At 35.8% G+C, this 16,802-nt stretch overlaps 1 protein-coding gene across 4 annotated transcripts in view; it reads right to left on the bottom strand.

Moving 5' to 3' along the window:
• Window positions 1–5,841: 5,841 nt before the first annotated feature.
• Window positions 5,842–16,802, bottom strand: part of LOC127443368 (runt-related transcription factor 1-like) — an 83,056-nt gene continuing 72,095 nt past the window's right edge. For 2 of the 4 annotated variants that reach the window (XM_051701895.1, XM_051701896.1), the window contains 2 exons: window positions 10,139–10,264; window positions 5,845–9,343 (listed from right to left, as the gene is read on the bottom strand). In XM_051701895.1, coding sequence (XP_051557855.1) covers window positions 8,832–9,343; window positions 10,139–10,264 — 638 coding nt within the window. In that variant the 3' untranslated portion in view covers window positions 5,845–8,831. Of the gene's footprint in view, window positions 9,344–10,138; window positions 10,265–16,802 lie in introns of all 4 variants that reach the window. The other 2 variants (XM_051701893.1, XM_051701892.1) reach the window with 2 other exon arrangements.

Genomic DNA, 16,802 nt, shown 5'->3' with positions numbered 1-16,802 from the left:
GTATAATTAAAATAAATAAAAATAGATAATTTTTATATAGAAAGAAAGTAAGGAAGAAGTCTCTATTGTTTCATTTTTTAAGTAAAATAAATAAAAATAGTTATTTAAATAGTATAGATCAAATAATTATATTATAAATATTTTATTATAAATAGTTGATACAGTTTATACAACAATAAAAAAAGAAATACAAATATTTATAGTTAAATAAGATAAAAATAACGAATTTATTTAATAAGAAAGAAATAAAGGAAGAAAGACAGAAAGAGAGAAAGAAAGAAGTCTACTGTTTCATATTTTTCTAAAAATAGATAAATATTATAGATAAAATAATTGTATTATACATAGTCTATTATAAGTAGTTGATACAGTTTATACTTACAATAAAAAATACATAAAAATATGTATTATTAAATTAAATAAAAATAGATCATTTATTGAATAAGAAAGAAAGAATTATCTACCATTTCGTATTTGTCTAAGACAGTAACAAAAGTTAGTTAAATATTATATATAAAATAATTATAATATAAATAGTCTATTATAAGTAGTTTATACAGTATATACTACAATAAAAAATAAATAAAAATATTTGTAGTTAAATAAAATATATAATTTATTTAATAAGAAAGAAAGAAAGAAAAAAAATCTCTGCTGTTTCATATTTTTTCCTAAGTAAAATAAATAAAAATAGTAAGTAAAATGGTATGGATAAAATAATTATATTATAAATAGTCTGTTATAAATAGTTGATACAGTTTATAGTTAAAACAATTGGTACAATAAAAATTAAAGAAAATATTTATAGTTAAATAAGATAAAAATAAATAATTGATTTAATAAGAAAGAAAGGAATAAAGAAGTCTCTACTATTTCGTATTTTTCTGAGACAGTAAAATAAATAAAAATAGTTAGTAAAATGGTATGGATAAAATATTTATATTATAAATAGTCTGTTATAAATAGTTGATACAGTTTATACTACAATAAAAAAAGAAAGAAATATATTAATAGTTAAATAAAATAGATAACTTGTTTAATAAGAAATAAAGAAAAAAGAAAGAAAGAATTTATTTAAAAAAAAAAATTATATAAATATTTGGTACACCAAACTGTCAAAATACATTGTTTTGATTGAAATAAATATAGGCTGGGATATGGTCTATTAAACAGTAAAGTTATCTTTATTATAACATTTTAAAATATAAGTTCTATGAAGAGTAAATTCATAAATATAATTGTTTTGCAGCACTATAGATTGTAATATAGTGTGACGAGCACAGTGCCACCTGCTGTACAAACACTAAAGTTCCTACAATATAACTTTTATTATGCAATCTGAAATAAAAAAGTTGATTTGTTGGAAAGTTTTCCTGGGTATTTTCATATTTTACTCATATTCATATTTCATATTAAAACACACAGCTTCTTCTGTCACTGTCTTTCAATATGTCAGTATAGATTAATGACAGGACTTGAGTTCATGTCACGATTAATTGCCCACTATTCATCATTTGCATTTGTGATTAATCATGATGTGAAGTGTCAGGAGGTGAATATTATCAGTATGGATGAGTTGTCAGGGGTTACAGCTCTACATATTGATCCTGCTGCTGGTCAGGAATGAAGACATGATGAATGGCCTGAGGTTGAGCAGTGACCCTGAGGAAGATTTAGGCAGTTTTTATAGGAATATAGAGATTAGATTTAGATCTTTTAGAATATACTCACATCAAGACGCACATTGAGCTTTGCTTAAAATAAAAATGCTTCTCTATTTGAAGATGTAGATGACCATTAGGAAAAACAACCCTTTATGGACGTAGCATCAAGGAAACACAGTATAAATATTTGTAATATACATTTGTAATTTTTTTTTAATACAGTGTTTCCTTGGTGCTATGTCTAAAGAAAATTTATATATATGTAAAGGAGCCCCAAATCATGATGCTCCCTCCACCGTACTTCACCGTTGGGATGATGTTTTCATGTTGGTATGCGGTTCCCTTTTTACGCCATACGTAGTGCTGCGTGTTCTTCCCAAACAATTCAACCTCAGTTTCATCAGTCCACAAAACATTTTCCCAGTAGCGTTGTGAAGTGTCAGGGTGGTCTTTGGCAAATTTCAGGCATGCATCAATGTATTTGTTGGAAAGTAGCGGCTTCATTCATGATGTCCTGCCATGAACACCATGCCTTTTTAATGTTTTCCGTATAGTAGACTCATGAAGAGAGATGTTAACCAGTTCCAATGATTCCTTCGAGTCTTTAGCTGTCACTCTAAGGTACTTTTTTACCTCATTGATCATTCTGTGGTGTGCCCTTTGAGTCATATCAGCTGGACGGCCACTTCTAGTGAGAGTACCTATAGTACTAAATCATCTCCATTTATAAACAATTTGTCTAACTGTGGACAGATGAATATCTAAGCTCTTCGAGACAACTCTGTAACCCTTTCCAGCTTTATGCAAAGCAACAACTCTTGATCGTAGGTCTTGTGAGATCTCTTTTTAGCGAGGCATGGGCCACGTCAGCAGATGCTTCTTGAGAACCACAAACTAAAAATGTTTGAGTGCTTTTTATATGTCAAAGTAGCTCTAACCCACACTTCCAATCTCGTTTCATTAACTGAATGCCAGGTTTGCCAACTCCTGACTCTAATTAGCTTTTGTTGACGTCATTAGCATAGGGGTTCACATACTTTTTCCAATGTGCACTGTGAATGTTTGAATGATGTATTCAGTATGTATAAGAACAATACAATAATTTGTGTTATTAGTTAAAACGGATTGTGTTTGTTCATTATTGTAACTTAGCTAAAGATCAAACCAGATTTTAAGAAAAATGTATACATAAATGCCGGTAACTCCAAAAGGTTAACATACTTTTTCTTGCCACTGTATATAATATATATGTATATATACATTTTTTTTCTTCATATGGAGACTTCATTGCCCATTCCACACTTCATCATGTCTGTTAATTTGTTTACTAAATTCTGTCTCTCCAAAAGAATCAAACAGAACTATAGAACAAAAAGCATCACACATCTAATTACTAGAAATAGCATTCGTATAACAACATCTTCCGATAGATATTTCTCAGAGCTGTTTGTCTGTGAGTGCACAGTTGTGCATGGAGACAGACAGTGGTATGTGTTTGTGGCTGTATCATGCTGCTCTCACACCCTGAACTCTTTTTATAAAGACTATTTGATTTTATAGGTCTTGGCCGGACTCCTAGACCACAATTATAGCCACAGCCTAGTGCTGGGACGGGTCTGACTTTATATAGCGCCCTGTGCTGTCCGTCCCCTCCGTGTGTGTGTGTGTGTGTGTGTGTGTGTGTGTATGCTTGTGGGTAAATCTGGGCAAAAGTGAGATGGTCCAATATATATATATATATATATATATATATATATATATATATATATATATATATATATATATATATATATATAGAGGAGAGTGGGGTAAGATAAGCCTGTGGGTAAGTTGACCCAGACCGTGTATCTAGGCAACTGTACGTATTTGTTGTCATGCGACCATGTAAGCAGGAAGTATCCATCGTTGCTATCTGGCTGTGAACAGGAGAAGCACATGGGAAAAAAGGGAAGTATGTTTTTTATGCAAAAATTGCTTTTTGCTGGCCAAAGAAATTGTATTTACATTTGAGGTTTACTGATTGTTGTGCCAAAGCAAATTTATTCAGGTACAAAATGACATTTCATGCATAATTGCATAATGGTGTATATCCAGTGTATAAATACCCATGATTTGATTAGCACAATAGTAACCCTGAAGCACTAAGCTAAGTGCTTTTTTTTCCCCCAAAATCATCACTATGACTAAACAAATACTAAAGTTTGTATCAAATCAAATTTGCCCCAATAACTGTTCCGTTTATAATGTTTGAAGTTAAAGTTTTAGGTATTTGATGTAGTCTATGTTAAGGGATTGATCCAAATAGTTCCATCATTTCCATGCAATAACAATCCTTAGTGTTAAAGGATACAAAGATAATGCTGAAATGAAATTGGACAAAAACTAGTCCTTAAACGAAATACAAGGGACATTTCACTTTTAATTGAATTACTTTATTTGTTTCATATATGTGATTTAATTATGCATTTACTGATCAGTAGCGTTTCTAGCTTGTATGGCGCCCTGGGCGAAACCCGCTTCAGCACGCCCCCAAATTTGTTGCCCTGGGCAGCTACCCATGTTGCCCATGCCCATGCAGTAACGGCACTGTTACTGATTAATTTAAATCAATCATTTAGTTTTGAGTAATTTGGCCCTTGGTGTCATTAAATCATTCATTTAATGATTTATATATATATATATCTACAGGTTTGAGAGGGTTACTTTTGAAATGTATTCCGCTACAGATTACAGAATACATGCTGTAAAATGTAATTTGTAACATATTCTGTTAGATTACTCAAGGTCAGTAATGTAATCTAAATACTTTGGATTACTTCTTCAGCATTGGTAGATTTTTTTTCACTTGTTTTGACTATAAAAACTCTGCCAGTACAGTAAGACAAAATACACATGTTAAAAATACATTCTCTGCAAAACCGAAATATCTTATGCAGTGTTGTTTCTAAAACAAGATACATCAAATTTATCTTGCTTTAAGGATTTTTAGATATTTTTACAGGAAAACAATACAAAAATTATTATCAAGAATATGATTTTTGCCTTAATATCAAAGGTCTTACTAGAAAAAAAGAAATTATGATCCAACGTGAATTTTCTTGATAAAAAAACATGATCGTGCTGGTAACGTGCATGTAAAATGGCTAGAAATAGCATTTTAGCTTAACGTAAAGCTGACAATTTACACAAGGTTTATTTCTATTTCTTCTGCTCCAAACTTACTTCAAACTTACTTCTCTGTCTGCTCGTATGAATGTAACACATCATAAGAAAGTGTTTCACTGCTGTTCAAATGCACTTTGGATCGCATCATTTATATGTATAAATGTTTTCCATCTGAAAGGACTAAATATTAAATAAAACAAATGACAATAAAATGCAAAGTAATCTCTTCAGTAATCAAAATACTTTTTGAATGTAACTGTATTCTAAATACCAATGATTTAAATTGTAACTGTAGTGGAATACAGTTACTTATATTTTGTATTTTAAATATGTAATCCTGTTACATGTATTCCGTTACTCCCCAACCCTGTGTGTATACATATATATATATATATATACAGTATATATATAATTTTTTTTAACAATTTCATTATGTATTTAATACATTTTAAATATTATTTAATGATTTAATTTTTTGTAATTTGGCTCTCCATATTATCAACCCAAAGATGATGTTTAAATGAAAATAGTGCTAAATATGAAATATAAGAGACATTTATTTATTTAGTGATTTAATGAATGAATTATTTTTATTTTTTTAACTTTTATAATGTTTAAAAAAAAAATCACTATGCATTTAATGATTTATTTAAATATTTATTTAATGATTTAATTTCGAGTAATTTGGCCCTCAATAAAAATGTGCCAAAAATAAATAAGGAAAAATAAAAAAACTATAATAATTTTAAATATAGTAATATAAATATATTTTGAAATATATTTTTCTGGTATATTTTTGACAATTTTTTTATATAGACCAAATATATATATATATATATATATATATATATATATATATATATATATATATATATATATATATATATATATATATATATATATTTTTTTTTTTTTTAATTAATTTTTTTTTTTTTTTTTGCTGAAAAACAAATAGATGAAAAATAGTTAGAGGGGAAAACATTGTACAAGAGAGATCAAGGGAGAGAGAGGTGAACAGACAAAGAGAAAGAGAGAGATCCCTTTATCTGTGTAGTATCTGCAGGCAGAGGGCAGGTCGGGGCTTGTCTGCACGAATTCTTCCTGGGTCGAGAATAATATATAGACACTGGAGGGTGTGTTCAACACTGGCACATGCTCAGTAGACAAATAGCCCTTATTATCAGCCAACCATTTGGGAAAAGGTAAGATAAAGATGTTAAAGTCAACTTAAAAAACAATATAATATGCTATGTGATTGCAAAGGTGTTCTGAATGTTTTTTAGTGCACTGCTATTCATTAAGTAGGGTAGAGTCATCTCAAGATATAGCTTTAGACCCTCTGTCAATGTAAGTTTAAACTAAGTGCCTTAGCAAACACCTCTTATTACAAAAAATAAATAAAGACACCACACATAGCATAGAAAGTAGCTGTTTCTTCACAACAACGTGTTATATTCTCCAAAGAAATGAAACAGGACAATAAAACAAAACAAAAAACATTTTAACCTGCATCTCAACAATTTTTGCCAATTTCACAATTGTAGAAGTTGAGGACAGTGCCGTGTGTTAGGCAATCAATGATGTCATCATCAAACCGCCACTGAAGCAATTTACAGTCTATTTACACAAAAAAGGATGTACATGATTCTTCCATCTTGTATCCAGCCAACCGCCAAACCATTACTGTATATGAGAGCATCAATCGGAAAAGCTGAATTAGCAGACACCATGTTGCGCTGTAAATCTTGCAAAGTGAAAGACCGTGAAAGGCAGTGACCGGGTAAAAGTCTCGTAAACCTGGAAATGCACAGAGTCAAATGTCTGTTTAAACTCTTAAGAGCATATCGCCATTGGCAAAGACTTTGTTTTGTTCTAGTAAGTGCTCTACCTTGGCTACAGTATGTCACTAAGTGAGTCGGGGTCTTTGAACATCTATCGACTTTTGCAAATCAAGTGTTGATTTCTGGCACCAAATTCACTGGTTCTAATTTGAGAACTCAAAAGTTTAAGACCTGAAACATACTCTAATGCAAACACTTGACGCCATCAATTCATGTGTTGTTGCATTCGGAAATGTGTCAAATTGCAATTCATTACGCAATACAAGTACGCATAGCATTTTCAGCGTTGCCACAAGTGGCGCTATAACATAAACAGTCTTCTACGGTCAGTTTTCTCTTTCAGGGTAGCTATTGTCATGGTGGACCGGCAGTTAGAAGAGAAAGTCAGTCACTCGTCATGTTTATAGCTAATTACCTAAATAATAAAACATCTGATTTAATGGCACATATGTAGGGTAATTCCAATCGCCCCTTGAATACTGAGTAGAGATGAACCGATATTGTTTGTTACAACCGATAACGATAATTTTTATGTTTTTAATAGTCCATTAAGTGTCACAGAATAATTTTTTTAAATAGTTTTATTTTGTATTTTTTAAAAAAAATCAAACCGATTATCGCCCATATCTACTAATGACATTTGTTGCCATGGCAGCAACGCAAAAAACGTGCATTATGTATGGGCATTAGCGCAAACTGTCCACTTCATCGGTCAGTTTTCTCTTTCAGGTCAACTACTGTCATGACAGAACATTTTCAAGAGAATCTTAACACAACTGTTATAACACATCTGTTATTACACAAAACACAAAGTTAGCTTTATCGCCCCCTTGAGTACTGAGTAGAGATGAACCGATATTGTTTGTTACAACCGATAATGATGATTTTTATGTTTATAATAGTCCATTAAGCGTCACAGAAAATGATATTTTTTTAAATTATTGCTTTATTTCTTCTTTTTGAAATATATCAAACTGATTATTTGCCCATATCTTGTAATGACGTTTGTTACCACTACAGCAACGCAAAAACGTGCATTATGTTTGGGCATTAGCGCAAACTGTCCACTTTTACGGTCAGCTTTCTCTTTCAGGGTAGCTATTGTCATGGTGGACCGGCAGTTAGAAGAGAAAGTCAGTTATTTAGTGAACTTGTCACTCGTCATGTTTATAGCTAATTACCTAAATAATAAAACATCTGATTTAATGGCACATATGTAGGGTAATTCCAATCGCCCCTTGAATACTGAGTAGAGATGAACCGATATTGTTTGTTACAACCGATAACGATAATTGTTATGTTTTTAATAGTCCATTAAGTGTCACAGAATAATTTTTTTAAATAGTTTTATTTTGTATTTTTGAAAAAAATCAAACCGATTATCGCCCATATCTACTAATGACATTTGTTGCCACGGCAGCAACGCAAAAAACATGCATTATGTATAGACATTAGCAAAAACTGTTCAAGATAATCTTTACACAACACTTATAACACATCTTGTTTAATTGTTAATGGATAAGTTATCTCTAATGCCCCCTTTAGTACTGAGTAGAAATTAACCGATATTGTTTGTTTCAACCGATAACGATAATTTTTATGGTTAAGTGTCCGATAAACAACATGAACAATTGATTTTCAAATATTGCTTTATTTCTGCTTTTTGGAGAAAAAAAAAAAATCAAACAGATTATCAGTCCATCTTTAGTACTGAGGTTTGTTACCGCTACAGTAACGCTACATCGTACATTAAGTACATATGTACAATTGAACCGTGCACTCATCTGCATTTGCGCTTGTGTACTTGCGTGGAGTATGTTTCTGGCCTCAGACGTTGCATGTTGATGTTTTATTTGACACAGAGGCAGACTGAAGAGGAATCAGTGCTAAAAATATGGCTGACACTGGTGAACAATGTTGTACAATGATGACGAGACCAACAACAGTAATAATAATAATAACAATAACAACAACAATGTTAATAATAATACAAACTATCCACAACTTTTATTTAGAAAAACAAACGAGTCTCATGCTGTGCAGTGAAAAACAAGAGTCCGTCCTTTGAGTCCATTGCTCCAATCAGAAACCACCTTGTTAAGCTGTTCATGTCCTATTGGTCAACCTGACTGTCCGTCAACCTGTGAAAGCATCTGAGTTTTCAATATGGCCTCCACACGGCTTCAACCGACATACTAGTTGGCGAACTACTATGGCTTCCTTCGGTCTCCACGACAACATCGCTTTGATTGGGCAGAGAGGGGTGCAGGAGGGCGGAGCCTGTGGAGGCATTGGTGCATGGCGGTAAGATACGTGGTGGCGAGCGCTCACCGCCACCTCCCCCTGGCATCATGGAGAATTGGTACGACCCGGCGGCACTGCTGTAGTACAGGTGATAAGGTGAAGAGCTCGCCTGAAAAGGTCCACCCTGACCCGGGGACGACCCCGAGGAGTAAGCAGGCGGTAAGTATGTGTGATAGCGGCCAGCAGGGGTCGTCATAGCAGACATACCAATGCCGATAGCATTGGTGACGGGGGTGGGGGTGTAGGTAAATGCGCTGGTGGGGTAGGGCACACGTGGGTCAGAGAATCGCCCGTCAGGTAGAGATGGTAGGGACGGGAACGAGCGCTCCAGGCCAACACGTGGGTCGGTGAATGCGGTCAGATCAGGACCTACAGAAAATACAAATGCTTTCTTCAGTTACTGTGCTAATAAAAGGTGAAGAAGGTTATTGGTTCAACAGATTTAGTGCATGATTCATAAACACATTACTGTAAATCACATACAGGATCAACCATTAAATTTAGTGTGTTAAATTTGGACTGGAATGAAAATGTTATCCAAGTGTGGATTTCTTATTACACCTATTCAAAATGCTACCATTATAAAACATATTTTAATAATATATTTTTTGGACAAGTACCATGGTAATACCATGTGTTGTAAGACATGTATCATGATAATACCATATTTTGGAGATATACCATGGTAATACCATGTTTATTTGGACTGCAACATAATAATACCATGTTTTTTGGACATGTTCCATGATAATACCATGTTTTTAGAGATGTACATTGATAATACCATGTTTTTAGATTTGCACATTGATAATACAATTTCTTAGGATATGTACCATGGTAATATCATTGCTTATTAATAAATAATAAACTAATATTTATAGTAATGCCATTTTTCTTTGGATATTTTATGGCAATACCATATTTACTTGGACATTTACTTTTTAATATCATGGGTTTTGGAAATCTCATGGTATACGTACTGTCCTTTCCTGTAAATATGGTAATCATTCAGAACCATGGTACATATATCAAAGTACCATGGTGTTACCATCTAAAACATCACTGTACCATGGTACTGCCATTGAGCAGCTCTGACAATAGGTAACAAAAATACTACGGACCTACCATGTTTTCTATTTTTACATGTACCATGGTAATACTTACAGTGTAGAGCATTGCGGCTGGGTGATATGGGTGTCGTTGGGTGAACGGTTGGGGTGGAGATGGGACCCAGGTATGGGTACGACTGCTCGTAAGACCAGGACGGTGATGTTTGCATCTGTCTAGAATCTGCAAAAAGAAACATTTACTGTATATTCAATAAATGACATCATTTAATGACATAATTTTCCATCAGCGCAGCTCATCCAAGAATTACACCCACAAAAATATAGAAATATTATTAACTGTTAATAAGAACACAGGCATGAACATACACCTGTACACATGCACACACACCGTTTTATGCGTTCCAGTTTTTCCAGTTCTTTTTCCAGTTTTCACTTAACTTGCACACTAACAACCCGTGCAATTACTGTAGTGGTACCACAGGAAATGAGGGTGAGTAAATGATCACAGAATTGTCATTTTTGGGCCTTTTAAAGCCATTCAAGATAAACAAAAGGACACTGAATAATGGAGCGAGAGGAAAACAGGGCGGTGAAGACACATTCTCTCAGTGTGGGTTTGGCTCTTTCTCTCTCCCTGACGATAGCCTACAGACTTCCAGACATAAGGGGAGGTCGGCCCATCAGAGAGGAAGCAAATTATGCACAGCGGCCAAACAGTGTGCAATCCGTTTCAAGTGCAGCCAGACTGCGGCCCGCTGCCAGCCACCCCCCCCAGAAGCCCCCTCCTTTCCTGCCCCCCCTCCCCAGACTCGGTGCTTGTGATCTGGGGCAGGAGTCACACATGGCTGGGTGGGTGGCTGGAGGCGGATTCGGGCATCCGGTGCGAGCGGGACTCAATCATTTTTTACTGTGCTCTTACACACACAGCAAATAAAAATGAAGTCAGGAGACCTACACAACGAACATAAGCTAAAACAAACTCGTTTTAAGCACACACAGAATAGTTTGTTGTTATATAATATTATTTAATAATGACTATTTACTCTCATGATTTCATTGGCCATTGCATTTCTACCGGTGTGCTCAAGAAGATCTTGGTTTGAGATGCGTTGGGCCAGAAGATATGTAGGTTAGGTGTATATATATTTAGGTGATATGTTTAATGTTCTGCTGTGTGATACCCCAAGTTTCATAGCCAGACAGGAGCAACGGCTGGGTGTTATTTGTGCCTGTCTGCAACAGTTTGGTCTTCTTGCCGTTAAGCTTCAGTCCAACTTTGGCTGCATTGTATTGAAGGTGTTCCAGTTTAGCTTTGATGGACTTGAAAGAATGAGCCATCAAACATTCATCATCCGTGTATCCGAGGTCATGCAAACAAAACGTCAGATGCCATTGTGTGCCACTGGGGGCCTCGGAGTTAGTGTGCTTCATCACATTGTCGAGCACAATAAGGAATAGCAAGGGTGACAACACACACCCCTGTCATACACCTTTATGGATCTCAAACAGCTCGCTTTCTCTGCCTGAGTACCTGATTTACACTTGGCATCCCTGTACAATTCACGGATAATAGCAATGATGTCATCCGGAACTCCTAGGTTCTCCAATGCACTCTAAATGACATTCCTGTTCACAGTGTCGAACGCTCTTTCAAAGTCGACAAAGAGGAGGAACAGTGGTAATCTCCATTCAACTGATTGCTCAGCAATGATCCGTATGATATTGACTTGGTCAATGCAAGAACTTCCTCAGCACAAACCAGCTTGTTCAGGATGCAGCAATTCGTTGAGAGCAGGCATAAGTCTGTTGTGTACAATAATGGCTCCCTATTGTATTCAACAATGTTATGCCCCTCCAGTTCTTACATTTGCTCAGGTCTCCCTTCTAATGGATTGTCACGATCACACCCATCTTCCAATGCTCCGGTACCTGCTTCGTGGTCCAAACTTCACGAAGCAGGGGCCACAGATGCTTCGCCATTTGGTGGAGTCTGAATTTAATCAGCTCGGCTGCGATGTTGTCAGGCCCGGGGGCCTTGTTGGACTTCAGTTTCTCAATTGCAGTCTCCACTTCACACAGATCAGGAGGGTCTGTGCGGATTGTTCGGCGAGCATTGCATCTAGTTTGAAGTCAGAGAGGACTCAACTAATTTGCCTCAGAAGGCATAGACGAGAAATGCTCTTTTCAGTGCTCTAGTTGTTGTTCTTCAGTTGTGAGTGTTTGACCATCAGAGCTCTTCAATAGCGGGCATACCTTCAAACCCCTACTGCTAAGTTGGCGAATGGCTTGGTACACCGCACATATCCTCATTTCTTGAGGCATACTCTGCATTCGCTTCAATGTTACTGAAAAACGTGCATTTATCAAGGCGGGCCATTCGCTTAATCTGTCGATCTGTCCTGCTCCAATATTTCAGATCATAGCTGCTGTTCGGAGTGCAGCTGGTCAAGCTGGCGTTTCAACCCTGTGCGTTCTTCAATTTTTAGTCATGTGGTGTCCTGGATCCATGGCTTCTTTTCTTGCATCACAAAGCCAAGAGTTTTTTCAGCCGCTGTACTCCATGATGATATCACAATGTGTTCCCACTTGTCTACTGCTCGCTGACATTCAAGCAGCTTGTCCATCCTTGAGCAAAATTCAGCTGCTACATTTGGTTCTTTGAGCCTGCTCACACTGAACCGACGGGCAGCCAAAGGTCATTTCCGGATGGCAGCCAACCTTAACCTGATACTTCCAACCAGTAATTGATGGTCACTGTAGATGAAATCCAGAAATGCAGGTGGCGATGGATTGGTCATGCCCTCCCCCAAGGCAGTCGTAGACCTGGGCGACCAAGCAACACATGGTGCAGAACGGTAGCAAAAGAAGCCGAAGGCAATGGCAAAACATGGGGCAAGTCAAGGTGCTGGCAATCAACCGTGAGGCGTGGAGACGTTGGACTGACGCGCTATGCTCCTCATAGGAGCCACAGCAAGCAAGTATTTACTCTCATGTCATTCCTAACCTGTATGACTTTCTTTCTTCTATGGAACAAAAAAAGAAGGAATTTTGAAGAATGTCCGAGTTGCTTGTGTCCGAAAGTGGACGATGATTATAACATCCTTTTTAGAGCTTGACAGCAGTGTTATTTGTTACATAGTTTTTTTGATTTAGTCATAGTTTAAGTCTTTCAACAAAACTGTCCTTTAAATTTTGTCTATATTTCTTGTTTTTATAGAAACAGTGTATTTACAATGCAGCTCGCGCATTCTGACTAAGTTCAAGTTCAACTGTTTATTTGCTTCATTGCCAGTGCAGATGTAAGTTGCAAAATGACATGTATGTTGTGGATATAGTGATTAATGTCATGTATTAGAATGGGCTGCCGCCCGCAGTTTTTCACACTCAAATTTAAAAGCTCATCATTCACACATACTGTGGACTAATTGCGATAATTTTTTCTAATTTTTCAGAGAACCCCCCAAATAAATAAAAAAAAGAGTACAATTATTCATATATAGTATTGTATGTGTTCATAATCTTTTATAAGTCAGGGCTTTTTTTTGTTGTCCTAACTTTGTAAACATGTAATTCTGGTTCTGTTCACTCGACCTCACTTTGAAAAGTCTCATTTTATTCTACTAGATGGCAGGAAGCACTAGAAAAAAAGAAAGTTTTCTCTACCACATTCCATCACAATATACAGAATCTGAAATATAGGTGGCGCTCTAACGCATTTTATCCCTCACAGACGTGATCAGACATTCAGTCTAATTTTCAGTTCAAGCACCACTCTCACTGTTTCATTGAATATATCGGCCTCTGAGTAGACTAGAAGTTCAATCTAGGTGTTATTAGAAAGCCATGATAATCCTGTTTGCGATGATATAAAACATTTTATCATCAATAGTCGACAACATATTTTTCTGATGATTTGTTTTGCATGCTTTTCCTTCTGGATCACATATTTTGTTGTGGACTTCTAAGATATAACATTGGATTATTCAGCTAAGCAAGCTCACAGAGAAGTAAAAACTGCTCATTTTTTAGAAAACTGCCAAAGGTAAAAGCAGATATAAAGTTTTTAGCTATTTGGGGCTTACAGCAGCAGTGATCAGTGCATAAAAGAGACGTTTGTATCTAATGATTTACAGAAATCATAGTTCACTTTGTGATTCTTTTAAATTTCTTCCTCTATTTCTGCCCTACATAACTTTGTGCTCTCTAGCGACATCTGTGGTTGAAAGTTAAAACTGCAAGCAATTTGCGGAAGAATACATTATGTAAGTTGTGTTTCAGCACTGCTCTTCTGGTGTATGAATCTCATGATTTGATAATTATTTCCTGTGTTTATGGACATGACGTAATGAAGCAAGGATGAAAGTCATAAGCCAGTTATTTCACGCCAAATCCGACCCGACAGCTCAAAAATACAAAATTTTTTTAGAGGCTTACCATCATGAAATCAGGGTAAGGTAAGGACATTGTTTTAAACACTGATTGTTTATTTAATCAATCAATAATGGCAATTTTTTACGTTTTAGGCCACGTCAACACTAATACCTTTTTGTTTGACAACGCATCTTTTTCTCTACGTTTTGGACTTCCGTCCACACTGAGACGCCGTTTTTGACAGCTCTCCCAAGTGGATATGTTTGAAAATGGTGTTTTCGTGTTGTAGTGTGGACGGGGAAGACAGAGATATCTGAAAACTATGATGTATTTGTTGTCATGTGATGCAGTCATGTGATCCATTCAACCCAAAACAATCAAGATGGTGGCCCATATTGTGGCGGCATTGTTGTGCCTGATTCACGTTGAGAGCATTGCTAAAGACAAATGTTACTTTGTACAACCTTCACAATGCATTCCTTTAAAGACGACGCAAAGTTTACTCAGAATTGCTGTCTGGTGATGAAACACGAGGACAACTGCATTTCAGACTGTACATGGAACGCCAATTTTTCGCATGCACAGTAAGGGGATTTTCGTACATTTTAGTGTAGATGAGCAATTTTTGGAAAATGCTTGAAACAGCAGTGTGGATGGAGAGCATTTTGAAAACAAAAATGGCGTTTCCGGATTAATGTGGACATAGCCTTAAAACAAACAAATCATACTTAGTGCAGCTTTAAAATCGTTTAACTAAAGTCATGATACGTCTTTGTCTCGTCTTTGTTATTGTTGACAAAATCAAAAAATCCTTCGCCAACAAACATTTTCGTCAGTAATTTCATTGACCAGATTAGCACTGCTTGGCAGATATGGTCACTACAAATCATTGTTTGAAAAAGAGTTGCGTAAAGATTCCTTAAAATGCAATCTTTTGTATTCCATGATAAAAAAAGAGAGCATACGGGTTTGGAACGACATGAGGGTGTGATTTTTTAAATAATGATAACATTTGAACATGTTTATATACTGTTTGTTTTGTCATCAAGAGCAGAGACAAATCTGATGATTTCAAATCTCATGTAAACACCGTTTTCTCACGCTGTCGGTTTTTTTAATTTGCTGTTTTTTAATTAATTTTAGTTATCAGCATATTAGTGTGCAAGTAAACCTGGGAAAGAGTTCCGGTAATGAGTCTGACTGTTTAGTATGAAAACATGTCTTTTGGAAGAGGATTTGAAATAATTTTCTGGGAAAAAATCCATTGCCACTCTCCTGGGTTCGATTTACCAAAATGATCAAAGTTGCAAAAGTCTCAATTATCAGGCAAAAGACATTTCCTGCTTCGTTTTCCAGCCTCCAAAAATTCCCTCCAGGCAATTCCAATTTCTTCAATCATTTTGGAAAACAAATGGTAGATATTAACGTGTCTGTATGACATCTGATCATTTTTTTTGTGTTTTTTGACAGTGCTGCCAAAAATTGTTCTCTAAATACATTTCTGTCCAAACTTTCCTAATATGCATACACTCTCCGTTGCTGAAAATATGCAGCGCTTCTACACAAACAAGTGTTGTAAATGCAAACTTCTTTAAATATATAAAGCTTCCTCAAATTTGCACGCACCACGGCTTGTTCAAACACATCGACACAAACAGACACACAGTGCCTGTGGCACCAGCTGCTTTTGATTTTCTTTAGGATAAAAAGAAGTAGCAAAGAGAGAGAGAAAAAGCTCTTGAATGACTTAATAACGGTTTCCGTTGGCCGCGATCCCACTGCTATTTCTGGCCGTTGGATCAGAGGGAAGCACGCGGCAGGAGACATTCTGTTCCAATGCCTCGCGCTGGGCTCGATTTGGTCCACTACTGCCTTTCATCACTCCATCATCATGCCATTTCTCTCTTACTGTACTCAAACATCTCAATTAATTGCTCTTTTATAACTTACGGGTCTTAAAATGAAACTCGAACCATGTGTAAACCATCTGTCACAATGTTCTGGTTCTCTCTTTTTAATTTAATCCATTTATTCCCATAAACAATATCAAGCTGCACTAGATTTGGTTGTGTTTTGAATGAGGGATTTTCACACAAGCCTGCTTCCTGTCAAATATGTTTCTCTTCCTCTTTTCTGTGATTATCTTCCTCCTCATTTCGCACATGCAAGGTGCTTGGCTTCATCTATCTTTTTGCCACTGTCACCTTACTCCCATCTGCGCTCATGAAGAGGAAGTGAAACTAAAAGGATCTATGTATTTCAAAGGTGGAGGTCCATGTTTTGTTCATGCCAAATTGGGAAATGTTTAAAACAATGAGTGAAAGCAGAAGTAAAAGCAGAAGTGCTGCGCTCCTGTCCGCTCATTTCTCAGAAGATCGGTTCGAGTA

Source organism: Myxocyprinus asiaticus, chromosome 7 (assembly GCF_019703515.2).
Source record: "Myxocyprinus asiaticus isolate MX2 ecotype Aquarium Trade chromosome 7, UBuf_Myxa_2, whole genome shotgun sequence".
In the NCBI taxonomy this organism is placed as follows: domain Eukaryota; kingdom Metazoa; phylum Chordata; class Actinopteri; order Cypriniformes; family Catostomidae; genus Myxocyprinus; species Myxocyprinus asiaticus.
This window is presented reverse-complemented; position numbering and strand designations above follow the sequence as displayed.